Source organism: Oncorhynchus gorbuscha, linkage group LG09 (genome assembly GCF_021184085.1).
Source record: "Oncorhynchus gorbuscha isolate QuinsamMale2020 ecotype Even-year linkage group LG09, OgorEven_v1.0, whole genome shotgun sequence".
In the NCBI taxonomy this organism is placed as follows: domain Eukaryota; kingdom Metazoa; phylum Chordata; class Actinopteri; order Salmoniformes; family Salmonidae; genus Oncorhynchus; species Oncorhynchus gorbuscha.
This window is the reverse complement of record NC_060181.1, coordinates 84,913,836-84,940,597: the sequence shown is the minus strand read 5'-3', so window position 1 is coordinate 84,940,597 and position 26,762 is coordinate 84,913,836. Positions and strand designations below refer to the sequence as shown.

Sequence of the window (26,762 nt, the reverse complement as noted above, 5' to 3'; positions counted from 1 at the left end):
TACATCAACATTTATTACAGACAACTACTGTATCATATAAATAATTTATTTCTGATGAAGCATTTGTAGATAATTCAAACAATATTATTTCCAACATAAGCCCAGACTTTGGGAAAAAAAATGTTTGGATCAAAACTCAAAACATAAGAATTTATTGACAGGAAACCAATCAGCTTCATAGTTATCCCATACAAGAAACATGAAATACAAACACAGCACGTCTGTACATTAAAGGGAAGCATGTTTTGCCAATAGCTGTTGCTTCCAAGGTCAATTAAATTCCACTTCAATGAACTCAACATCTCACTTTGTCCTTCAGTCTCTATACATTCCCATCACTACCATTGTTGATATTCCTCTCCCTATGTCACAACTTACAATGGAGCTCTTGTCCAGAGCAATTAGCAATAAGTGCATTCAAATAAGGAACTCCCCCTTCTCTCTCTCTATAGAGATATATATATATATATACACACACACATTACATATCACCGACACTCCCCTGTCTTTCTTATTCTATCAGTCCATGGTCTTGTCATTCCAGGCCATTGACTTCCTCTTGGCCAGTTCCATCCAAGATGGCTGACCCCCGCTGTCAGAAATGGTCTGCAAGGGGGATGATGACAAAGGTGATGATGAAGGAGACAATGAAGTTGGCATGTTTTTCCTCAACCATTTGTCCTCTCGGTCTGCAAGTCTGCCTGCCACTATGGTTGGGCTCGATTCTAAGAGGTGAACACATAGAGAGGCTGTTATGATGACCATAGAAATTAATAGGACACTATCTTAATGGTTACTATAACATGTAATTCAGTCATTATTTTAACCCATCCAATGTATTTAATGTCGCTCTACCTGGCCTCCTGTCGAGTTTAGCATCTTTAGCGTCTCTGTGACTGGGTGTGGCTTTGGGAGGAGCAGCCAATTCAGCCGTGGGCTGAGACTCAGGTGGGGTCCTGGTTCTCCTGAGCTCTACCTGTATTGGGGAGGAGTGAGAGTGAACTGAAACTCTATTTAATTAACACCTCTGTTCTCAGATGATGTGTGAGAGAGAGCAGGGATGTTACCTTGCTTCCAGCAGGAGGGGTCCACTCTGCCCGTTTCTCCAAAAAGGCTGCCGTCCCTCCCGCAGTCGATGGCCTGTCTCGGTCCACCCTCTTCTCTGTTGACACAGCCGCCCCCTCACTATTCCTCTGGTCGCCAGGGATCTTCTCACCTCTCACTAAGAGTTGGACTGGGGTTGCTGTTGGAGCTAAGGCTGGTTTGGGCTGGGGGATAGGGTTGAGATTTAGTGCGCTCCAAGGGGGCTGAGCGGAAGTTGCACCCATTGGGGCGATCCGTAGTGTTATCTGAGCTTGGGTCTGTGGAGTGGAGCACAGGGTGGGCTGGTTTGCTTGTCGGCTGGACTGTGGGGTCACCTGAGACACGGAGCATTGTGTAGACTGGGCTAGAGGTTGAGTAGCGGTTGGTTGTGCTGCTCGAGTGTTGATTTGGTTGGACGTCTGTGTTGATGGTTTTGAGTTCTGTGTTGATTGTTGTGTCATTGTTTGTGGTTGTGTTCCGTTCTGTGTCTGTGGTGTTTTGGTGGTCTGCAGGTGTTTTGTGGTCTGTGTCACTGGTAGTTTTGTGGTCTGTGTGGGGGCTTGTGCTGCTGTCTGTGGTGGTTTCACTGCATTTTGTGACTCCAGTAGTTTAGCAGTCAGGGGTTGCATTGTGGTCTGTGATTGAGGTTGTGTTGTGGTCTGAGCCTGTGGTGGCATTGTCGTTTGTGGTTGTGTTGCATTCTGTCTCTGAGTTTGCACCACTATCCTAGCCAGTGACGGTGTGTGTGGTTGCGTTGTGGTCTGAGCCTGCGGTTGAGTTGGGGACTGCATGCCGGTGAACTCTCTGGGCAAACTGCTGGTGAAGAGCTGCTGGAGGCCCCTGGTCTTCCCCCATGCCATGCTCATCCACGATACGGCAGCCTGGGGTGCCGCATGGGGGGCAGTCAGGGGGTTCTGAGGGGCTGAGGTGGTAGCCTGGGCTTCTATGGGTAGGACAGGGAGGGTTTGGTCCTCTTTAGGTGTAGCTGGGGTGGTTTGGGCCTCTTTAATGAGAGGTGAGGGGGTAGGCTGGGCGGGGGTTGCTGTATCTGAGGGAAGAAACAGGGGGTTAGACACATTCACATGATGAAACAGCACTGGTGCTGTTTTAACGAGCACAGTAACAGTCTATCATTCCGGTGTAGCCTGCCATTCTTATTCTAGTGCAGCATATCTCCTTCATTGGTTAACTGCCCTGATAACATAGAGATTGCATATTCTGTAGAAGTGTAGCTGGGGACAAAGTCCAGCACTGACATCCCTATCCAGTAAGCACATGACTTACAGTATATTATGTTTGTTATTTACCCACATGGCTGAATATTCATCCATTTCAGAGAGTGGGTCTCACCTGCTTCTCTGAGGGAGCCAGCTCTTCCCCTGGATGAAGACAGTGTTGTGGGGGAAACCCAGTTTGTATAGAGCTTTTTGGGCATGGAGTTAGCCCTGGTTGGAGGGGTGTCCCGAAGCCCCTCAAGCCCAGTGGGATTTGAGGAGGGAGTATAAGGGGCAAGAAGGAGATCGCCCGCCTCCGCACTGTGACACTTTGTCTTGAGATCTGATTTGCTGGTGGTTGCCTCCTCCTGTACCCTCGGAGAGAGAGAGATGGAGCGAAGGTTCACGCCAAATGCAGTTTTCCCATCTACCTCTGTCTCCTCCTTTGCTTCCACTGCATCCTCCACTCCCTCACCGCTCTCCTCCTCCACCCTTTCAGAGACTTTCCCCCCCATATCGATGGCAGTCAACTCTTCTTCTTTGGGCTTGTCCCTCTCCCGCCTGCCCCTCTGCTGCTCCTGCCCCCTCTGGCTGGCGTTTGAGGGGTTCAACTTTACCTCTGTCCCCTCCTCCCTCTTCGCCCCATCCCCAGCCTGCTCCACTACTACCAATAAACCACCACTTCCCATCCTGGGTGTTTCTCTCCCCTTGGCTGAGTTGGAGAACAGGAAGGGCCCGGAGCCTGGCTTCGGAGCTCCTCCAGTGGACATTGGCTCTGCCTGACCTGTGTCCTCCTGGCCTGCAGGTGGCTGTGTGGTACTCTGACCACCAGCCCTAGTATCTGTCTTGCTCCTCAGAGAGGACGTTCTGAGACTCACCACTGCGGTCAGGCTAGCTGTGGGCCTGGCAGAAAGGAGTGGTTCATCTTTGGGGCTACCCTCAGTGCTGGGGGTAGAATTCAGTACCCCACTCTTGCTCAGGACGTCCCTCTTGGTTTGGGATGGGTCTGGGTGCTTGGGGTCTCCCATGGACTGTTTCAGGGTCTGTTGTTGTGGAGTGTATCTCAGGTCCTGAACTGTGGTCACAGATGAGGGCTGTGGCTGTTTAGCTCCAGGTAGCTGGCAGGTTACAGGGGCAGGGGAGACAACTGGAATGCCAGGATAGGGCTGCTCTTGTGGGGAGAGCTTGCAGGGCAGAGTGGGTTTTTTGGGGGACCCCTCAGAATCTGTGGAACTCAACTTTAGGTGTGTCAGCTCTGGGGGTGCAGTGGGGGTGGTCGACCCCCCTTGTTGCGACTTTAGGATCAGGGTAGAGTGACAGCGTAAACGTGTTCTCCCCCCGGTAATGGCAGGCCCTTCCTCTTCTTCGGTCAACTGTTGGTCAAAGTTGTTGAGACTCTCTGAGCGTGCTCTCGACTCAGTCTGGAGAGAGAGAGAACGAGACAGATTCTGTCAGACCTGGGCCCTGTCAGTAAATCTCAGTAAGACAAGATTAATGGTGTTCCAAAAAAGGTCCAGTTGCCAAGACCATGAACACAAATTCCATCTCGCCACCGTTGCCCTAGAACACACAAAAAACTATACATACAGTACCTCAGCCGAAACATCAGTGTGACAGGTAACTTCCACAAAGCTGTGAACGATCTGAGAGACCACTGTGACTGACCCAAAATTAAGAAAATATTTGACTGTGCAGACTCAATAGCCTTGCTATTGAAAAAGGCCACCAAAGGCAGACCTGGTGCACACTGCTCACAAAATGTAGTGGAAACTGAGCTGCACTTCCTAACCTCCTGCCAAATGTATGACCATATTAGAGACACATATTTCCCTCAGATTACACAGACCCACAAAGAATTCAAAAACAAATCCAATTTTGATAAACTCCCATGTCTATTGGGTGAAATACCACAGTGTGCCATCACAGCAGTAAGATTTGTGACCTGTTGCCACAAGAAAAGGCCAACCAGTGAAAAACAAACATTATTGTAAATACAACCCATGTGCATGTGTATGTATTTTCCCTTGTGTACTTCAACTATTTGCACATCATTACAACACCGTACACCGTATATAGACATAATGACATTTGAAATGTCTTTATTCTTTTGTGAGTGTAATGTTACAGTTTATTTCATTTTAGTTTATTATCTATTTTACTTGCTTTGGCAATGTAAACATATGTCTCCCATGCCAACTAAGCCCCTTAAAATGAGAGAGAGTGAGAGAGAGCATCACTAAAACAATACAGAAATACACGATGGAAAAAGAATGAACAGCATGTCAGAAATTAGCTCAATGTAATTGAAGAATCCATAGACTAACCACTTCTGGGAAAATTGGATAACACTAAACAAACAACAGGAAGAGTTATCTATCGAGAATAGTGATGCATGGATAAACAACTTCTCCAATCTTTTTGGCCCTATAACAAAGATCAAACAGCACAAACATATACATGATCAAATACAAATCTTAGGATCACCCATTTTCCCTTTAGTACTTTAACCATTTGCACATATGACATTTGAAATGTCTGTTCTTTTGGAACTTTTTTTAATCTATTTCACTTGCTTTGGCAATGTAGACATATGTTTCCCATGCCAATAAAGCCCTTCAATTGATATTGAGAGAGAGCAAGGGAGCGAAAAAGCGAGAGACCGATCATAGAGCAAGTGTATCCAGTTAGTATTTTGATATTCCCTGAGCCTTCATCTGTATGTGTTAGATCCAGAGGCAGAGCCCCATGTGGTGTTGGTATGCCCAGGCAGGACTTACCATGTTCAGCCTTTTGTTCTTGGCGCTGGCTCTCTGGTTCCTGGGTTTGATGGACATGCGGTGGCGGGCGGCAGAGTTATCCAGGCAGGGGGTGAACTGGGCTGGGGTGATGAAGTCCAAGGCAGGGGAGAAAGCAGTTTGGGGGGCAGATGGGGTGTGGGGCACGGAGTTGGTAAGAGGAGGTTTGGGCACGGGGAAGAGGGGACGGGACGAGGGTTGGGAGCAGGCCTATGAACAAATAAAACACAGGATAAACATTTGGATCTATGACAACTCAGAGTTGATATCAAGTGATATAGTGAGTGACACTCAAACAGGAAAAGGTATAACCTGCACTTCCTTCTCACTTCCTGTTCCTGCTAAAATCAGAGAGATCGGGTGCCTGGGAGGGGCAGAGAACTGTGGAGGAAAAGGGAAGGGTTTGGGTGCTGCACAATGACTGATGAGGAATGAAATGTTCAATTACTGTATCTGCACTGCTGGAACATGAACATAATTACTGACTCAATGAGAGAAAATTGAGGTATGGAGGGTTTGTTAAGGGTATGGAATTTGTTGAGGGTGGAGGTTCAAGATCAGGTGGAGAGAGTGCCTGATACAAGTGGGTGATGGGCTCACCTTGTAAGATAACCCCCTGGGGGCCATGTTGTTGCCTATGGAGATTTCGGGGGGGCTATGGGGCAGACCATCGTCCTCTGAGCTGCCCCCCAGGTCCTCGGGATGTTTCATTGGCAGAACCAGTGGGGGCGGGCCTAGATGCATGTTCTGCTGCAGCAGCTTCATCTGGCCAATCAGACAAAATGCAGAAATCTTGCTTGAGATCTGCTCGGTAACCCATTGACATCAATTCCTGATTTACACAGAAGAATGAGGGTCTATGCCATGGGGGTCCAATCCAGTCAAAATATATATATATATACACACTATCGGTCAAAAGTTTTAGAACACCTACTCATTCAAGGGTTTTCCTTTGTTTTTTACTATTTTTCACATTGTAGAATAATAGTGAAGACATCAAAACTTGGAAATAACACATATGGAATCATGTAGTAACCAAAAAAGTGTTAAACAAATCAAAATATATTTTATATTTGAGATTCTTCAAATGGCCACCCTTTGCCTTGATGACAGCTTTGCACACTCTTGGCATTCTCTCAACCAGCTGCACCTGAAATGCTTTTCCAACAGTCTGAGCACTTGTTGGCTGATTTTCCTTCAATCTGTGGTCCAACTCATCCCAAACCATCTCAATTGGGTTGAAGTCGAGGTGATTGTGGAGCCAGGTCATCTCATGCAGCACTTCATCACACTATTTTGGTCAAAAGTTTTAGAACACCTACTCATTCTGGAGGTTTTTTTGTTTTTGTCCTGTTTGTCAACAAATGTAGAATAATAGTAAGACATCAAACCAGATGGTAATAACATCGTATGGAATCATGTAGGGAACCAAAAAAAGTGTTAAACAAATCAAATATATTTTATATTTGAGATTCTTCAAATGGCCACCAACACACCTTGATGACAGCTTTGCACACTCTTGGCATTCATCAACCAGCTGCACCTGAAATGCTTTTCCAACAGTCTGAGCACTTGTTGGCTGATTTTCCTTCAATCTTGGTCCAACTCATCCCAAACCATCTCAACTGGTCTGAAGTTTGTGTGATTGTGGAGGCCAGGTCATCTCATGCAGCACTTATCACTCCTTTTGGTGTCCTTTACAGCCTGGAGGTGTGTTGGGTCATTCCTGTTGAAAAACTAAATGATAGTCCCACTAAGCTCAAACCAGATGGTTGAGATGTATCTGTTACTTGAACTCTGTGAAGCATTTATTTGGGCTGCAATCTGAATCAGTTAACTCTAATGAACTTATCCTCTGCAGGGAGCCATGCTGGTTAAGTGTGCCTTGAATTCTAAATAAATCATTGACAGGGTAACCAGCAAAGCACACCAACACACCTCCTCCATGCTTTATGTTGGGATCATCCGTTCACCTACTCTGCGTCTCACTAAGACACGGCAGTTGGAACCAAAAATCTCAAATTTGAACTCATCAGACCAAAGGGCAGATTTCCACTGGTCTAATGTTTGTGTTTCTTGGCCCAAGTAATTATCTTCTTATTGGTGTCCTTTAGTAGTGGTTTCTTTGCAGCAATTAAACTATGAAGGCTCCTCTGAACAGTTGATGTTGAGATGTGTCTGTTACTTGAACTCTGTGAAGCATTTATTTGGGCTGCAATCTGAGGTGCAGTTAACTCTAATGAACTTATCCTCTGCAGCAGAGGTAACGCTGGGTCTTCCTTTGCTGTGGTGGTCCTCATGAGAGCCAGTTTCATCATAGCGCTTGATGGTTTTTGCGACTGCACTTGAAGAAACTTTCAAAGTTCTTGAAATGTTCCGGATTGACTGACCTTCATGTCTTAAAGTAATGATGGACTGTCGTTTCTCTTTGCTTATTTGAGCTGTTCTTGCCATAATATGGACCTGGTCTTTTACCAAATAGGGCCATCTTCTGTATACCACCCCTACCTTGTCACATCACAACTGATTGGCTCAAACACATTAAGGAAAGACATTCCACAAATGAACTTTTAACAAGGCACACCTGTTAATTAAAATGCATTCCAGGTGACAATCTCATGAAGCCGGTTGAGAGAATGCCAAGAGTGCAAAGCTGTCTTCAAGGCAAAGTGTGGCTACTTAGAAAAATCTCAAATATACTTTATATATTTGGATTTGTTTAACACTTTTTTGGTTACTACATGATTCCACATGTGTTATTTCATAGTTTTGATGTCTTCACTATTTTACGACAATGTATTAAATAGTAAAAATAAATCATCTTGGACTGAGTAGGTGTGTCAACTTTTGACTGGTACTGTAGATATATTATAATGGACATACATTTCTACAGTTTATTGACTGTGTCCAGCTCGATAATCACCCAAATTAAAGCTAGAAAGCCAGGGAGTATCAAAAATTCCAAAAATACGATGGATAGAGAACTATATTTGCTCATCTTGACGGCAAGAAAATATAACACATTTTCAGTGTGGCCTTCCAGACCTCGTTGAAGACCCCTGGGGCAAAATTAGTTTGACGTCCTGGTCAATGGGGTTTACTTTGAGGTGCGGGACTCCTTTTGAATTGAGTTTGGGCCTTTAGATGCATATGCAGGTTTCTAGATCCAGGGTTCTCCATGAAACGCAGACTCACCTGGAGTTCTTTGATCCTGCCTTGGACGTTCTCCTGGGATAGAACTCTGGGCTGCTCCGGACTAGACAGATCCTGGTCGGGGAGGAAGATACTGTCATGTGACATCGCTCGTGATCCCAAAACGCCTGAACACCTGGTAGACGAGGGATGGAAAGAGGAGGGAATATGGATGTCATTGAATCAATACTACATTTGTAAACACATCCATTCACACACAGTAAAATAGTTAAGGAAAAATACTTGAAAGTAGTTTTTGGGGGCATCTGTACTTGACTTTTAATATTTATATTTTTGACAACTTTTACTTTTACTTCACTAAATTCCTAAAGAAAACTTTTTCCATGTTTCATTACGTTACAGCCTTATTCTAAGACAAAGCAAAAACAGGTTTTTAGAAATTGTTAATTGTTAAATTGCTAAATTATTAAAAATCAAAACTGAAATATCACATTTACATAAGTATTCAGACCCTTCTCTCTGTACTTTGTGAAGCACCTTTGTCAGCAATTACAACCTTGAGTCTTCTTGGGTATGATGCTGTAAGCTTGGCACACCTGTATTTGGGGAGTTTCTCCTCTTCTTCTCTGCAGATCCTCTCAAAAGGTCAGGTTGGATGGGGAGCTTTGCTGCACAGCTATTTTCATGTCTCTCCAGAGATGTTCGATCTGGTTCAAGTCTGGGCTCTTGCTGTGCCACTCAAGGACACTCAGAGACTTGTCCCGAAGCCACTCCTGCATTGTCTTGTCTGTGTGCTTCGGGTCATTGTCCTGTTGGAAGATGAGCCTTCGCCCCAGTCTGAGGTCCTGAGTGCTCTGGACCGGATTTTCATCAAGGACCTCTGTTCTTTGCGCCGTTCATCTTTGCCTGGATCCTGACTAGTCTCCAAGTCCCTGCTGCTGAAAAACACCCCCACAGCATGATGCTGCCACCACGCTTCACCGTAGGGATGGTGCCAGGTTTCTGACAGACATGACACTTGGCATTCAGGCCAAAGAGTTGAATATTGGTTTCATCAGACCAGAGAATCTTGATTCTCATGGTCTGAGATTCTTTAGGTGCCTTTTGGCAAACTCCAAACAGGCTGTCATGTGCCTTTTACTTAGTTGTCCTTCTAGAAGGTTCTCCCATCTCCACATTGGAACTCTAGAGCTCTTTCAGGGTGATCATCTGGTTCTAGGTCACCTCCCTGACCAAGGCCCCTCTATCCCGATTGCTCAGTTTGGCCAGGTGACCAGCTCTAGGAAGAGTCTTGGTGGTTCCAAACTTCTTCCATTTAAGAGTTATGGAGGCCACTGTGTTCTTGGGTACCTTCAATGCTGCAGAAATGTTTTGGTACCCTTCTCCAGATCTGTGCCTCGACACAATCCTGTCTCAGGGCTCTACGGACAATTCCTTCGACCTTATGGCTTGGTTTTTGCTCTGACATGCACTGTCAACTGTGGGACCTAATATAGACAGGTGTGTGCCTTTCCAAATCATTTCCAATCAATTGACTTTAACACAGGTGGACTCCAATCAAGTTGTAGAAACATCTCAAGGATGATCAATGGAAACAGGATGCACCTGAGCTCAATTTCAAGTCTCATAGATAATGGTCTGGATACTTATGTAAATAATGTATTACACCAAAAATGACATGTTACATTTAGAATGCTTGGCCAGGACAGCAATATGACCAATTCACACACCTATCAATATAATACGTTGTCAGCCCTACTGCCTCTGAACTGGCAGACTCACGAAACACAAATACTGCATTTGTAAATGATGTCCGAGTGTCCGTAAATTTAAAAAGAAATACAAACAACAAGAAAATTGTACCGTCTAATTAAGGAATTTGATGTGTAGCATTTCCTTTTCCTTTTTCCTTTTACTCAAGTATGACAATTAAGTATTTTTTCCACCACTGTACTTAAGTACATTTTAAAAACAGATACCTTTTTTACTTTTACTGGGTGACTTTTGCTTTTATATAAGTCATTTTCTATTAAGGTATCTTTACTTTTACTTAAGTATGACAATTGAGTACGTTTTACACCACCGCACGCACACACACACCAACTCACCCACGTACACAGACTTACAGATTCTCCGCTGAGCCCAGCCCCTCCGCCTCAGTGACATCACTAGCAGACTGGCTGAATTCGGTCTCTCGCTTGGTCCTCCCAAACAGACGTATCTTCAGGGTCTTCAGTTTAGACTTCCTCTTTCCTAGGGGACACAGGTCATGACAGCCCGCATACAGATGGGTCTTTCTATAAATAATAGGGCCGATGTGTGACACTAACCAGGTTTCCATCCAGCCTTTTTATGCGAGTAAAGTAGCAAAAAGTAGCAAAATTGTTTTACCGCAAAAGAGTAGCGTAACACCCTTCAATTGAAGCGACAGGAAACAAATGAAAGTGGCCATATCTCTGACAAAAACTTTGCAAAAATGAAATCACAGATAATTGTAAGGAAGCAGGAGAATTGATCAATTGGCTACAATAATTACAATAACTTTTCAATCACCAAATTGCGGAAAAGGAAGGCCTATTACAGGACTTGAATTTCTGAGCTCCAAATTATAGTTCACAGGCTACTTCAAACCCCTTGGATGCGACATGGATTTGTCATGCCATTTCATTACCAGATTATACTGTGAATACGCCCACTAGACTATGTCATTTGTTGTCATTATATCCAGAATAATTCATAGAAATATAGTTGGGTGTTGCGCAATAGACTCGGTGTCCAATCCCAGTCTCATTAACATATGAAAACATGAAATCATTACCTTGATGCGTTCTCTGTTAAATCAAACGAGACGCTGCTGTGAATCACACAGACAACAACATATGATCAACATCCATTCGCTATGGACATTAGAGCCAACGTGGGTCCAGGCAAAACCGGCATAACTAATGAGACACAAAAATATTCTGTCCATTCCTCGTGAACAATTTTTTATCCAGTACTTGGGCTGTTGTTAGATCACCTGCGCGATCACAACAGCTGTTTGTCATTCGGAATATTCCTTCCTGGATCAGCTGATGTGTGAAAATATCATGCGGTAACTAATCAGCTTGACTACAAATATGCGCATTCAACAAGTATTATGCAATCATTATTGAATAACCACGTTAATGACAGTATCGATTTATGTTTTAATGTAATGACATGAAAAAGTTTGCCAGATTATTATAAACTACTTATTAACAGCTGGCAACAAATTTTCCAGTGTAGGTAATCCTCAGATTTCGACAGAAATATGGCTGAGACGCAAAGAAAATTCAATGAGAGGGGCTACAAGAATGATCAGATTAATATTGCCATTGAGAAAATTCAAAACAAAACATGATCTTTTTCAAGGTCAGTCTCGCAAAAAGACGCATTCTTGCGTTCTAACTACCCGCTATTCAAAGTGCTCTGAACAAATTAAGGGAATTGTTCACAAACATTGGCACATCCTAAAATCCGATGATAGTCTCGGTAATGTGTTTTCGGACCTTCCCTTGGTCATATTCTCGCGGGGCAGAAATCTCAGAGACCAATTGGTAAACTCTGATTTACCACCCCAAAGATATTCCTGAACAACGTCTATTTGCGCCCCTACTGGATGGAAACGACAAGTGTAATGGCTGTGCTCAATGCAATGGCACTTATAAATGTAGATCCTTCAAACACCCCCAAACAGGGAAATCGATCCCAATAAAAGGTGTTATTGTTATTACGTGCTCCACTAAGGCAGTTATTTACCTTATAACTTGTCCTTGTGGTAAAAAATATGTAGGTAAAACAAAGCCCGAATTAAAAGTACGTATCTCAGAGCATCGTAGCACCATTAGGTGTAAAAACTTTACTTATCCAGTTGCGGCCCACTTCTTGGAGGCAGGCCACTCGATTTCGTCTCTGCGTCATATTGGCATCGAACATGTCACCCTCCCTAGGAGAGGGGGTGACCTTGATAATTTATTGTTAAAACGAGAGGCTGCCTGGATCTTTAATTTAAAGACCCTTGCGCCCTTCGGTCTCAACGTAGACTTTGATCTGAAGCCATTCTTCTGATTATTGTGACTTTGCCATTGTAATTGTCTGTAAGCTTGTGTAGTCAAATTAATCTATGATCGTATGCTATCCATTTGTTTGTATGCTGTTCTTTGTATGACATTTTAATATTTGATTATTAACCAATGATATTAGGCCACTCTTGGCCATGATTACAGACACCTGTGTCTTTTGACACTATATAAACAAGTCATCCCGCAGTGTTTGTGATTATACCCTGATGAAGACAGCTTGGCTGTCGAAACGTTGGTAATTCAATTATTGCATCTGAGCTCCTAGAGTGTGCGGCTCTCTTTTATTTTAAAGTTTTCTCCTCCGCTAGCCAGCACCTCTAGCCAGCACCTCGTCTTAATAGGTGTGCGTTTATTTTTCTTCTAAATCCTCACTGGTACCCTAGAAAGACCCAGATGCATTCTTATTCATACTGAAGGAATTCAGTTGTACAACTGAATAGGTACCCCTTTCCCTTTCATACAGGCTTCTACAGCTACAGATACACTCTATAACACTCTGACTCACCCACTCTAACACACTAACACACTCTAACCCAGATGTATAATGTGACACTTCAACAGACACTAACACACACTAACATGTGCCTAGTTGGATACACACGCTTCTCACACTCCTACAGGCACACTCTCACCCATTAACACACTCTAACCCACACTAACGCACTCTAACACACTAACACCCACTCGAACACATTAAACCACACTAACCCTCTAACACCCACTAACACACTCTAACACCCAATCTAACACCCACTCTAACCCATTAACACTAACACCCACTCTGACACCCACTCTAACCCACTCTAACACCCACACTAACCCATTAACACACTAACAACCACTCTAACCCACACTAACCCATTAACACACTCTAACCCACACTAACACCCACTCTAACCCATTAACACACACTAACCCCCTCTAACACACTCTAACCCAGATGTATAATGTGACACTTCAACAGACACTAACACACACTAACATGTGCCTAGTTGGATACACACACTTCTCACACTCCTACAGGCACACTCTCACCCATTAACACACTCTAACCCACACTAACACCCACTCTAACCCATTAACACACACTAACCCCCTCTAACACACTCTAACCCAGATGTATAATGTGACACTTCAACAGACACTAACACACACTAACATGTGCCTAGTTGGATACACACACTTCTCACACTCCTACAGGCACACTCTCACCCATTAACACACTCTAACCCACACTAACACCCACTCTAACCCATTAACACACACTAACCCCCTCTAACACACTCTAACCCAGATGTATAATGTGACACTTCAACAGACACTAACACACACTAACATGTGCCTAGTTGGATACACACACTTCTCACACTCCTACAGGCACACTCTCACCCATTAACACACTCTAACCCACACTAATGCACTCTAACACACTAACACCCACTCGAACACATTAAACCACACTAACACCCACTCGAACACATTAAACCACACTAACACACTCTAACACCCACTCTAACCCATTAACACACTAACACCCTAACACCCACTCTAACACCAACTCTAACACCCACACTAACCCATTAACACTCTAACCCACTCGAACACCCACTCTAACCCATTAACACACTCTAACCCACACTAACACCCACTCTAACCCATTAACACACTCTAACCCCCTCTAACCCATTAACACACTAACACATACTCTAACCCACTCTAACACACTAATAGATGATAGACGGAGATAAGATACACACTTACTGTATACTAACTCAGCTTTTACATGATCTCTAAACATCATGCACATTTTCCAGAGTGCCTCACCTCCTGTAAGGTCATCAGGGCTGCCCTCCCCATCTCCTGGGAAAGACTCCATCACTCCTTCCTTTCAATAACTGCAGGAGGAATAAAGAGAGAGAAAGAAAGGGATGAATAGATAAAACAATAAAGCATAGAGACAGACAGACCAACAGATGAAAGCAGAATGGGAGAGAAGCCAGCAGCCAGAGGAGAAAGAGAGATGCAGATGTGTTATATCTAACAGAATGGCCTTTCTACCATGGAGCGAATGCTCAAACCCAATCGTCTCTGATCATGTTTTAGTCTCTGTGAACACGCTTCTACGCTGCACATGTATGAGTCTGATAACACACACCTGAACAGAACACTATCTCACACTCCACCTGAGCACAAAGGTTTATTGGCACGAAGACTTTTACCTTGACCTAGTCGTGAAGGTGGGTTGAGAACACACTCCTCCATAGGTTACTGGGTGAATCACTGTTTACAACTTACAGCAGATAGACAAATGGAACACCAAGATAAATTAAGTTAACGTACGCACACACACATGCACACACACATGCACACACACATGCACACACATGCATGAACGCACGCCCACACACATGCACACACACATGCACACACACACATGCACACACATGCATGAACGCACGCCCACACACATACACACACACATTGTCATGTTTGTCATTTATTATCATGTCTTGTCCCTGTGCTCCCCATTCTATTCGTTTCCCTCTGCTGGTCTTATTAGGTTCTTTCCCTCTTTCTATCCCTCTCTCTCCCCCTCCCTCTCTCACTCTCTCGCTCTCTCTTCTCTCTATCGTTCCGTTCCTGCTCCCAGCTGTTCCTATTCCCCTAATCATCATTTAGTCTTCCCACACCTGTTCCCGATCCTTTCCCCTGATTGGAGTCCCTATTTATTCCTTTGTGTTCCGTTCCTGTCCTGTCGGTTCCTTGTTTAGAATTCACCGTGCTGTGATTGTGTATCGCCCTGTCCTGTCGTGTTTTTGCTGTGATTGTGTATCGCCCTGTCCTGTCGTGTTTTTTGCCTTCATCAGATGCTGCGTGTGAGCAGGTGTCTCTGTCAACTACGGCCTGCGCCTACCCGAAGCGACCTGCAGTCTGTGGCCGCTTCTCCTGTTATTCCCCTCTACAGACTAGAGGATTTCTGTTATTCCCTGTTTGGACTTGAATAAACTCTGTTTCTGTTAAGTCGCTTTTGGGTCCTCTTTCACCTGCATGACAGAAGGAACCGACCAAGGAATGGACCCAGCGACTTCAGACGCTCGTTACACTGCCGTCGAGATCCAAGGAGCCATGCTCGGCAGACACGAGCAGGAATTGTCTGCTGCTCGCCATGCCGTGGAGAACCTGGCCGCTCAGGTTTCCGACCTCTGGACAGTTCCAGAGTCTACGTCTCGTGCCACCGGTTACTTCCTGGCCTGCCGAGCCTCCAGAACCTAGGGTTAATAACCCACCTTGCTACTCCGGGCAGCCCACTGAGTGCCGCTCCTTTCTCACGCAGTGTGAGATTGTGTTCTCTCTCCAACCCAACACATACTCTAGAGAGAGAGCTCGGGTTGCTTACGTCATTTCACTCCTTACTGGCCGGGCTCGAGAATGGGGCACAGCTATCTGGGAGGCAAGGGCTGATTGCTCTAACAAGTTCCAGAACTTTAAAGAGGAGATGATTCGGGTTTTTGACCGTTCAGTTTTTGGTGGGGAGGCTTCTAGGGCCCTGGCTTCCTTATGCCAAGGTGAACGGTCCATAACGGATTATTCTATTGAGTTTCGCACTCTTGCTGCCTCTAGTGAGTGGAACGAGCCGGCGCTGCTCGCTCGTTTTCTGGAGGGACTCCACGCAGTGGTTAAGGATGAGATTCTCTCCCGGGAGGTTCCTTCAGATGTGGACTCTTTGATTGCTCTCGCCATCCGCATAGAACGACGGGTAGATCTTCGTCACCGGGCTCGTGGAAGAGAGCTCGCATCAACGGTGTTTCCCTGCTCCGCATCGCAACCATCTCCCTCCTCTGGCTTTGAGACTGAGCCCATGCAGCTGGGAGGGATTCGCATCTCGACTAAGGAGAGGGAACGGAGGATCACCAACCGCCTGTGCCTCTATTGCGGAGTTGCTGGACATTTTGTTAATTCATGTCCAGTAAAGCCAGAGCTCATCTGTAAGCGGAGGGCTACAGGTGAGCGCAACTACTCAAGTCTCTCCATCAAAATCCTGTACTACTTTGTCGGTCCATCTACGCTGGACCGGTTCGGGTGCTACATGTAGTGCCTTGATAGACTCTGGGGCTGAGGGTTGTTTCATGGACGAAGCATGGGTTCTGAAACATGACATTCCTTTCAGAGAGTTAGAGAAGCCTACGCCCATGTTCGCCTTAGATGGTAGTCATCTTCCCAGTATCAGATTTGAGACACTACCTTTAACCCTCACAGTATCTGGTAACCACAGTGAGACTATTTCTTTTTTGATTTTTCGTTCACCGTTTACACCTGTTGTTTTGGGTCATCCCTGGCTAGTATGTCATAATCCTTCTATTAATTGGTCTAGTAATTCTATCCTATCCTGGAACGTTTCTTGTCATGTGAAGTGTTTAATGTCTGCCATCCCTCCCGTTTCTTCTGTCCCTACTTCTCAGGAGGAACCTGGCGATTTGACAGGAGTGCCGGAGGAATATCATGATCTGCGCACGGTCTTCAGTCGGTCCCGAGCCAACTCCCTTCCTCCTCACCGGTCGTATGATTGTAGTATTGATCTCCTTCCGGGGACCACTCCTCCTCGAGGTAGACTATACTCTCTGTCGGCTCCCGAACGTAAGGCTCTCGAGGATTATTTGTCTGTGTCTCTTGACGCCGGTACCATAGTGCCTTCTTCCTCTCCGGCCGGGGCGGGGTTCTTTTTTGTTAAGAAGAAGGACGGTACTCTGCGCCCTGCGTGGATTATCGAGGCTGAATGACATAACGGTTAAGAATCGTTATCCGCTTCCCCTTATGTCATCAGCCTTCGAGATTCTGCAGGGAGCCAGGTGCTTTACTAAGTTGGACCTTCGTAACGCTTACCATCTCGTGCGCATCAGAGAGGGGGACGAGTGGAAAACGGCGTTTAACACTCCGTTAGGGCATTTTGAGTACCGGGTTCTGCCGTTCGGTCTCGCCAATGCGCCAGCTGTTTTTCAGGCATTAGTTAATGATGTTCTGAGAGACATGCTGAACATCTTTGTTTTTGTCTATCTTGACGATATCCTGATTTTTTCTCCGTCACTCGAGATTCATGTTCAGCACGTTCGACGTGTTCTACAGCGCCTTTTAGAGAATTGTCTCTACGTAAAGGCTGAGAAGTGCTCTTTTCATGTCTCCTCCGTTACTTTTCTCGGTTCCGTTATTTCCGCTGAAGGCATTCAGATGGATTCCGCTAAGGTCCAAGCTGTCAGTGATTGGCCCGTTCCAAGGTCACGTGTCGAGTTGCAGCGCTTTTAGGTTTCGCTAATTTCTATCGGCGTTTCATTCGTAATTTCGGTCAAGTTGCTGCCCCTCTCACAGCTCTTACTTCTGTCAAGACGTGTTTTAAGTGGTCCGGTTCCGCCCAGGGAGCTTTTGATCTTCTAAAAGGAACGTTTTACGTCCGCTCCTATCCTCGTTACTCCTGACGTCACTAGACAATTCATTGTCGAGGTTGACGCTTCAGAGGTAGGCGTGGGAGCCATTCTATCCCAGCGCTTCCAGTCTGACGATAAGGTTCATCCTTGCGCTTATTTTTCTCATCGCCTGTCGCCATCTGAGCGCAACTATGATGTGGGTAACCGTGAACTGCTCGCCATCCGCTTAGCCCTAGGCGAATGGCGACAGTGGTTGGAGGGGGCGACCGTTCCTTTTGTCGTTTGGACAGACCATAAGAACCTTGAGTACATCCGTTCTGCCAAACGACTTAATGCCCGTCAAGCTCGTTGGGCGTTGTTTTTCGCTCGTTTCGAGTTTGTGATTTCTTACCGTCCGGGTAGCAAGAACACCAAGCCTGATGCCTTATCCCGTCTGTTTAGTTCTTCTGTGGCTTCTACTGATCCCGAGGGGATTCTTCCTTATGGGCGTGTTGTCGGGTTAACAGTCTGGGGAATTGAAAGACAGGTTAAGCAAGCACTCACGCACACTGCGTCGCCGCGCGCTTGTCCTAGTAACCTCCTTTTCGTTCCTGTTTCCACTCGTCTGGCTGTTCTTCAGTGGGCTCACTCTGCCAAGTTAGCTGGTCATCCCGGTGTTCGAGGCACTCTTGCGTCTATTCGCCAGCGCTTTTGGTGGCCGACTCAGGAGCGTGACACGCGCCGTTTCGTGGCTGCTTGTTCGGACTGCGCGCAGACTAAGTCGGGTAACTCTCCTCCTGCCGGTCGTCTCAGACCGCTCCCCATTCCTTCTCGACCATGGTCTCACATCGCCTTAGACTTCATTACCGGTCTGCCTTTGTCTGCGGGGAAGACTGTGATTCTTACGGTTGTCGATAGGTTCTCTAAGGCGGCACATTTCATTCCCTCGCTAAACTTCCTTCCGCTAAGGAGACGGCACAAATCATTATTGAGAATGTATTCAGAATTCATGGCCTCCCGTTAGACGCCGTTTCAGACAGAGGCCCGCAATTCACGTCACAGTTTTGGAGGGAGTTCTGTCGTTTGATTGGTGCGTCCGTCAGTCTCTCTTCCGGGTTTCATCCCCAGTCTAACGGTCAAGCAGAGAGGGCCAATCAGACGATTGGTCGCATACTACGCAGCCTTTCTTTCAGAAACCCTGCGTCTTGGGCAGAACAGCTCCCCTGGGCAGAATACGCTCACAATTCGCTTCCTTCGTCTGCTACCGGGTTATCTCCGTTTCAGAGTAGTCTGGGTTACCAGCCTCCTCTGTTCTCATCCCAGCTTGCCGAGTCCAGCGTTCCCTCCGCTCAAGCGTTTGTCCAACGTTGTGAGCGCACCTGGAGGAGGGTGAGGTCTGCACTTTGCCGTTACAGGGCACAGACGGTGAGAGCCGCCAATAAACGCAGGATTAAGAGTCCAAGGTATTGTTGCGGCCAGAGAGTGTGGCTTTCCACTCGCAACCTTCCTCTTACGACAGCTTCTCGTAAGTTGACTCCGCGGTTCATTGGTCCGTTCCGTGTCTCCCAGGTCGTCAATCCTGTCGCTGTGCGACTGCTTCTTCCGCGACATCTTCGTCGCGTCCATCCTGTCTTCCATGTCTCCTGTGTTAAGCCCTTTCTTCGCACCCCCGTTCGTCTTCCCTCCCCCCTCCCGTCCTTGTCGAGAGCGCACCTATTTACAAGGTACATAAGATCATGGACATGCGTTCTCGGGGACGGGGTCACCAATACTTAGTGGATTGGGAGGGTTACGGTCCTGAGGAGAGGAGTTGGGTTCCGTCTCGGGACGTGCTGGACCGTTCACTCATCGATGATTTCCTCCGTTGCCGCCAGGATTCCTCCTCGAGTGCGCCAGGAGGCGCTCGGTGAGTGGGGGTACTGTCATGTTTGTCATTTATTATCATGTCTTGTCCCTGTGCTCCCCATTCTATTCGTTTCCCTCTGCTGGTCTTATTAGGTTCTTTCCCTCTTTCTATCCCTCTCTCTCCCCCTCCCTCTCTCACTCTCTCGCTCTCTCTTCTCTCTATCGTTCCGTTCCTGCTCCCAGCTGTTCCTATTCCCCTAATCATCATTTAGTCTTCCCACACCTGTTCCCGATCCTTTCCCCTGATTGGAGTCCCTATTTATTCCTTTGTGTTCCGTTCCTGTCCTGTCGGTTCCTTGTTTAGAATTCACCGTGCTGTGATTGTGTATCGCCCTGTCCTGTCGTGTTTTTGCTGTGATTGTGTATCGCCCTGTCCTGTCGTGTTTTTTGCCTTCATCAGATGCTGCGTGTGAGCAGGTGTCTCTGTCAACTACGGCCTGCGCCTACCCGAAGCGACCTGCAGTCTGTGGCCGCTTCTCCTGTTATTCCCCTCTACAGACTAGAGGATTTCTGTTATTCCCTGTTTGGACTTGAATAAACTCTGTTTCTGTTAAGTCGCTTTTGGGTCCTCTTTCACCTGCATGACACACATGCACACACATGCATGAACGCACGCCCACACACATGCACACACACATGCACACACATGCACACACATGCATGAACGCACGCCCACACACACCCAGGTAGCACACCGTCTCTGTAGTCATTACAGCCATATAACCTGGCTCTGCCTTTGAAGTATTGAAGTCTACAGTGTGAGCTGCTGGTTGATGGCCAGAGGCTGATAAGACAGACAGCATGAGGCTGTGGAGCAACATGCAAAGTTCAGCCTGCTCCTGAGTCCCCTTTGAGACTTAGTCTTCATGAGTTGAGTTGACCCACTAGGCAGGTAGCCTAGTGGTTAGAGCGTTGGGCCACTAACCGAAAGGTTGATAGACTGAAGATAGATCCCCAAGCTGACAAGGTAAAAATCTGTCGTTCTGCCCCTGAACAAGGCAGTTAATCCACCGTTCCTAGGCCGAAATTGTAAATAAGAATTTGTTCTTAACTGACTTGCCTCGTTAAATAAAGGTTTCAAAAATAAGTCTAAAAACACACTGTTGCATAGTCCTTGGAGTCACCCTTAATATCCTTTAGGGCAGGGGTCTTCAACCCTGTTCCCAGAGAGCTATTCTTCTGTAGGTTTTCTTTTCAACCCCAGTTGTTACTAACCTGATTCAATTTATCAACCAGCTAATTATTAGAATCTGGTGCGCTAGATTAGGGCTGCTTTAGGGAATAGGTTGCTATCCTCCACTGTAGCAGCTGCTGCCTGCATACACTGTGTAAAATATAGTTAGATTCAAATGTGGAACAACTAGCTATACAGGTGTAGGATCTTAATTTGACCAGTTTCTCAAAGCAGGAAAATAATCCTGCAACAACAGGAAATGTGAATTATTGTGTGTATTATAATTGTTTTACATTTTTTAGGGGTTGATACATTTTTGGTTAGTGCAAATGAAGTCAAAATTAAATGTTAAAGTGGAAATGACTAACCTTTGTAAACCTTGAATATACTACAAGTTTGCATTTCTGGGGGATCAAATTACATAATATCCTCTCCCTATATAGAGAGGGAGAGAAGGAGAGAGGGAGAGAAGAAGATAGGGAGAGAGAGAGGAAGAGAGGGAGAGAAGGAGAGAGGGAGAGAAGAAGAGAGGGAGAATGAGAGAGAGAATGAGAGAGAGGAAGAGAGGGAGAGAGGGAGAGAGGAGAGAGGGAGAGAGGGAGAGAGGGAGAGAGGGAGAGAGGGAAAGACAGAGAGAGAGAATGAGAGAGAGAGCAGACAGAGACACTATTACATCAGTAACACACTGTGGCCCACTGCGCTAAGCTCCTTATGAAAGACTAACCTGGTTTTAGGCCCAGAAACGAGGACAGAGAGTAATACATACAGCTGCAGTTGGAAAGAGGACAGGCACTACTGCAGATGGAATCATTAACACATTATCACCACTATGCCACATTGCACAGACACAGGCGTGTGTCTCGAAGAGGTGTGTGTGTGTTTGTTTGTGGGTGTGCATTCATTTGTGCGTGTGTGTGTGCACACTTACGTTAACTTAATATATTGAATATATCTTGGTGTTCCATTTGTCTATCTGCTGTAAGTTGTAAACAGTGATTCATCCAGGAACCTATGGAGGAGTGTGTTCTCAACCCACCTTCACGACTAGGTCAAGGTAAAAGTCTCAGTGCCAATAAACCTTTGTGCTCAGGTGGAGTGTAAGATAGTTGGAAAGAAGACAGGCACTACTGCTGATGGAATCATTTACACATTACCACCACTAGACCACAATGCACTCAGACAAAGGGGTGTGTGTCGAAGAGGTGTTGGTGTGCGTATGGATATGGACAGTTGTTGAAGGCGTTAACTGTTAACAATGAGACGCTTTCAGCTGAGTTTGAAGTTCACTGCTCTAGCATCATCAACACCTGAAGCACCTCATGTCCCACCTCATTTGCCAGGGGTTTACTTCTACAGGTGCGGCAAATGTAAATGAACTCCAATGGCTTGTGGGAGATCTACCCATCTGGAACTGGTGTTATAGCTGAGACAATAAATGGATGTGATGGGGATTTGCGTGTCCATGCGTCAGTCACTCAGAACTTTTTCATGTGTGATCTTCTGGAAGTGATAAAACTGTTAGGTCAAGTTCTCTTTAGTGTGTCAGTTACTGTTACAATAAGCACAGGCCATATTAGTGAGTGGCCAAGCCACTGTGTTGGGAGAAGAGGCGAGGCGAGGAGAGGTATTCTATATTATTACCTAGCTATTCTGTTTCTGGATGGTTTCTGGATGGTTTGGTGAACAGCTTGGTGCAGGAATATACTGTAGCTTAAACTACATCTGTGTCAGAGGAGGCTAGTGGGATGACCTATCGGAGGATGGGCTAATTGTAATGGGTGGAATGGAATAAATGGAAGGGTATCAAACACATTTCACATATGGAAACCACGTTTGACTCCATTCCATTTATTCCAATCCAGCCATTACCATGAGCCCATCCTCCTATAGCTCCTCCCCCCAGCCTCCTCTGATCTGCGTTGTCCAGAGTCATATGGTGAGTAAATCCCTCTCTGTTTCTCTCTGCTCCCACCAGGATGAACTATCAGCTGTGATATTTGGACCACTTCCAACATCCCAGACCCAGATCTATCATCGTCCACCACTCCACAGTCTACTGTATCATCGTCCATCACTCCACAGTCTACTGTATCATAGTCCATCACTCCACAGTCTACTGTATCATCGTCCATCACTCCACAGTCTACTGTATCATCGTCCATCACTCCACAGTCTACTGTATCATCGTCCATCACTCCACAGTCTACTGTATCATCGTCCATCACTCCACAGTCTACTGTATCATCGTCCATCACTCCACAGTCTACTGTATCATCGTCCATCACTCCACTTTCTACTGTATCATCGTCCATCACTCCACAGTCTACTGTATCATCGTCCATCACTCCACTTTCTACTGTATCATCGTCCATCACTCCACAGTCTACTGTATCATCGTCCATCACTCCACAGTCTACTGTATCATCGTCCATCACTCCACAGTCTACTGTATCATCGTCCATCACTCCACAGTCTACTGTATCATCGTCCATCACTCCACAGTCTACTGTATCATCCCAATGAACTGATAATACTGGATCTGACATCCAGCAACATGCTTTTCTAATCTCCTCCATTTGAAAATGAACTACACCATGGTGGTTGGCGTGGGCCACAGCTTGGTAGTAGATCATGTGAATTAAGCACATTTTCCATTGTGATCATAAATCACCTCATATAGAATGACCTATTTTGCATCTCATCTAGGGCATATGTTACTGAGAGAGGTAGGCTACTGAGAGACGGTAGTCTACTGAGAGAGGTAGGTTACTGAGAGACGGTAGGCTACTGAGAGAGGTAGGCTACTGAGACAGGTAGGTTACTGAGAGACTGTAGTCTACTGAGAGAGGTAGGCTACTGAGAGAGGTAGGCTACTGAGACAGGTAGGTTACTGAGAGACGGTAGGCTACTGAGAGAGGTAGGCTACTGAGACAGGTAGGCTACTGAGAGACTGTAGTCTACTGAGAGAGGTAGGCTACTGAGAGAGGTAGGCTACTGAGAGACTGTAGGCTACTGAGAGACTGTAGGCTACTGAGAGACTGTAGGCTACTGAGACACTGTAGACTACTGAGACTGTAAACTACTTAGAGACGGTAGCCCTTGAGAGACTGTAGATTACTGAGAGACTGTGGACTACTTAGAGACGGTAGACTACTTAGAGACGGTAGACTACTGAGAGACTGTGGACTACTTAGAGACGGTAGACTACTGAGAGACTGTAGACTACTGAGAGACTTTAGACTACTGAGAGACTTTAGACTACTGAGAGACGGTAGACTACTGAGAGACGGTAGGCTACTGAGAGAATGTAGACTACTGAGAGACTGTAGACTACTGAGAGACTGTAGGCTACTGAGAGATGGTAGTCTACTGAGAGAATGTAGACTACTGAGAGACTGTAGACTACTGAGACTGTAAACTACTTAGAGACGGTAGCCCTTGAGAGACTGTAGACTACTTAGAGACGGTAGACTACTGAGAGACGGTAGGACTACTGAGAGACTGTAGACTACTTAGAGACGGTAGGCTACTGAGAGACGGTAGGCTACTGAGAGACTGTAGGCTACTGAGAGAGCTAAGCTACTGAGAGACTGTAGGCTACTGAGACACGGTAGGCTACTGAGAGACTGTCAGCTACTGAGACACTGTAGACTACTGAGACTGTAAACTACTTAGAGACGGTAGCCTACTGAGAGATGGTAGGCTACTGAGAGAGGTAGGCTACTGAGAGAGGTAGGCTACTGAGAGACTGTAGTCTACTGAGAGAGGTAGGCTACTGAGAGAGGTAGGCTACTGAGAGACTGTAGGCTACTGAGAGACTGTAGGCTACTGAGAGACGGTAGCCCTTGAGAGACTGTAGACTACTGAGAGACTGTGAACTACTTAGAGACCGTAGACTACTGAGAGAATGTAGACTACTGAGAGACTGTAGGCCACTGAGAGACTGTAGGCTACTGAGAGAGCTAAGCTACTGAGAGACTGTAGGCTACTGAGACACGGTAGACTACTGAGACTGTAAACTACTTAGAGACGGTAGCCTACTGAGAGATGGTAGGCTACTGAGAGACTGTAGGCTACTGAGAGAGGTAGGCTACTGAGAGACTGTAGTCTACTGAGAGACTGTAGGCTACTGAGAGACTGTAGACTACTGAGACTGTAAACTACTGAGAGACGGTAGCCCTTGAGAGACTGTAGACTACTGAGAGACTGTGAACTACTTAGAGACCGAGACTACTGAGAGAATGTAGACTACTGAGAGACTGTAGGCCACTGAGAGACTGTAGGCTACTGAGAGAGCTAAGCTACTGAGAGACTGTAGGCTACTGAGACACGGTAGACTACTGAGACTGTAAACTACTTAGAGACGGTAGCCCTTGAGAGACTGTAGACTACTGAGAGACTGTGGACTACTGAGAGACTGTGGACTACTGAGAGATAGTAGTCTACTGAGAGAATGTAGACTACTGAGAGACTGTAGACTACTGAGACTGTAAACTGGTTAGAGACTACCCTGAGAGACTGTAGACTACTTAGAGACGGTAGACTACTGAGAGACGGTAGGACTAGTGAGAGACTGTAGGCTTCAGAGAGACTGTAGACTACTGAGAGACTGAAAACTACTTAGAGATGGTAGGCTACTGAGAGATGGTGGGCTACTGAGAGATTGTAAACTACTGAGAGACTGTCAGCTACTGAGACACTGTAGACTACTGAGAGACGGTAGGACTACTGAGAGACTGTAAACTACTTAGAGATGGTAGGCTACTGAGAGACTGTAGACTACTGAGAGACTGAAAACTACTTAGAGATGGTAGGCTACTGAGAGATTGTAAACTACTGAGAGACTGTAGACTACTGAGAGATGGTAGGCTACTGAGAGACTGTAGACTACTGAGAGATGGTAGGCTACTGAGAGACCGTAGACTACTGAGAGATGGTAGGCTACTGAGAGATGGTAGGCTACTGAGAGACTGTAGGTTACTTCATATACAGAAAGAACATGATCCCCCATCTATTGACCTGTCTAGGAGCAGAGAAAATGTATGTAAACCTTCATTGCCTCTGCTCTTTCTTCCTGATCAAAGTCAAAGATGACTCTCATCTGTCATTCAAAGATTTGCGGTATTTTCAGTGGGATTATATTCTCTTCATTGCAGAACCCAGATGAGGACCGCATATATCGAGATTAAGGCCGATTATAGATAGATTTTAATCCGATCCCTGCGGGAACTCATGCGGATATTTATTTAATTCAAACAAATATTTTCTAATGAAGAAAACACATATTCATTAAATGAAGTAATGATCTATGTTGGCCATGTACTACAAGTCTAACATAGTCTTTATTGCTCATTTTACTTTGACATTTTTACGAGTTTTCATGAATGCAAATTACGATCTATGTCTAGACTGTTCAGCTCTCCTTGACGAAAGTCGCCCATATGGTAGTGGTAAACTCATGAAAACCGAGAAGGTCATTTATCTGCGGATGACTATTATGTTGTCTATATGAATAGGATGAATACATGCAGTTTGTGACAAAGTACGTATTTCTTTACAGAGTTAATAAATTGATATGTTATGGCAAGGAAACATGTTATAATACTTACTGTACCGACGTTGCTAGTGTTGAAGGAGAATTATCCAAATGTCATATTATTCTGGAGCGTGGATGGGAGCTCACAGCTGTGTCACTGTCAGTTCGTAACGTAGTCTACCTACACTTCAAGGCTGTGGGATACTGGTACTGCTTGCGAGCTGCCACTGCTGTCCTCTGTCCGACGTTTACTATCATCCGGTCCTTAACGCAAGGATTTTAACCCTTCATCTACTGAAATGATAACGTCTAATCAGAGCGTCGAGGACTAAAAAATAAATTAAAGTGTGTTTTGTTCGTTTATTAGGATCCCAAATGGCAGAAGCTAGTCTCACTTGGGTCC

General features: G+C 45.7%; 1 protein-coding gene across 4 annotated transcripts; it reads right to left on the bottom strand.

Annotated features, from left to right (window-relative positions):
- Positions 1-30: 30 nt before the first annotated feature.
- On the bottom strand, positions 31-26,588 carry LOC124044192 (proteoglycan 4-like). 4 transcript variants are annotated; one of them, XM_046363724.1, is made up of 12 exons: positions 14,407-14,430; positions 14,173-14,243; positions 11,064-11,099; positions 10,372-10,498; positions 8,288-8,420; positions 5,693-5,857; positions 5,405-5,473; positions 5,075-5,302; positions 2,434-3,718; positions 1,068-2,131; positions 856-976; positions 31-725 (listed from the first exon to the last, which is right to left on the bottom strand). In XM_046363724.1, exons 5-12 carry the CDS (start codon positions 8,390-8,392, stop codon positions 520-522), a joined length of 3,243 nt encoding a protein of 1,080 aa, XP_046219680.1. In that variant the 5' UTR covers positions 8,393-8,420; positions 10,372-10,498; positions 11,064-11,099; positions 14,173-14,243; positions 14,407-14,430; the 3' UTR covers positions 31-519. The 4 variants fall into 4 exon arrangements, with proteins under 4 accessions (XP_046219680.1, XP_046219678.1, XP_046219677.1 ...); XM_046363722.1 differs by lacking the exons at positions 11,064-11,099; positions 14,407-14,430 and adding an exon at positions 26,433-26,588; XM_046363721.1 differs by lacking the exon at positions 11,064-11,099 and having other exon boundaries at positions 14,407-14,506.
- Between the last annotated feature and the right edge of the window lie 174 nt (positions 26,589-26,762).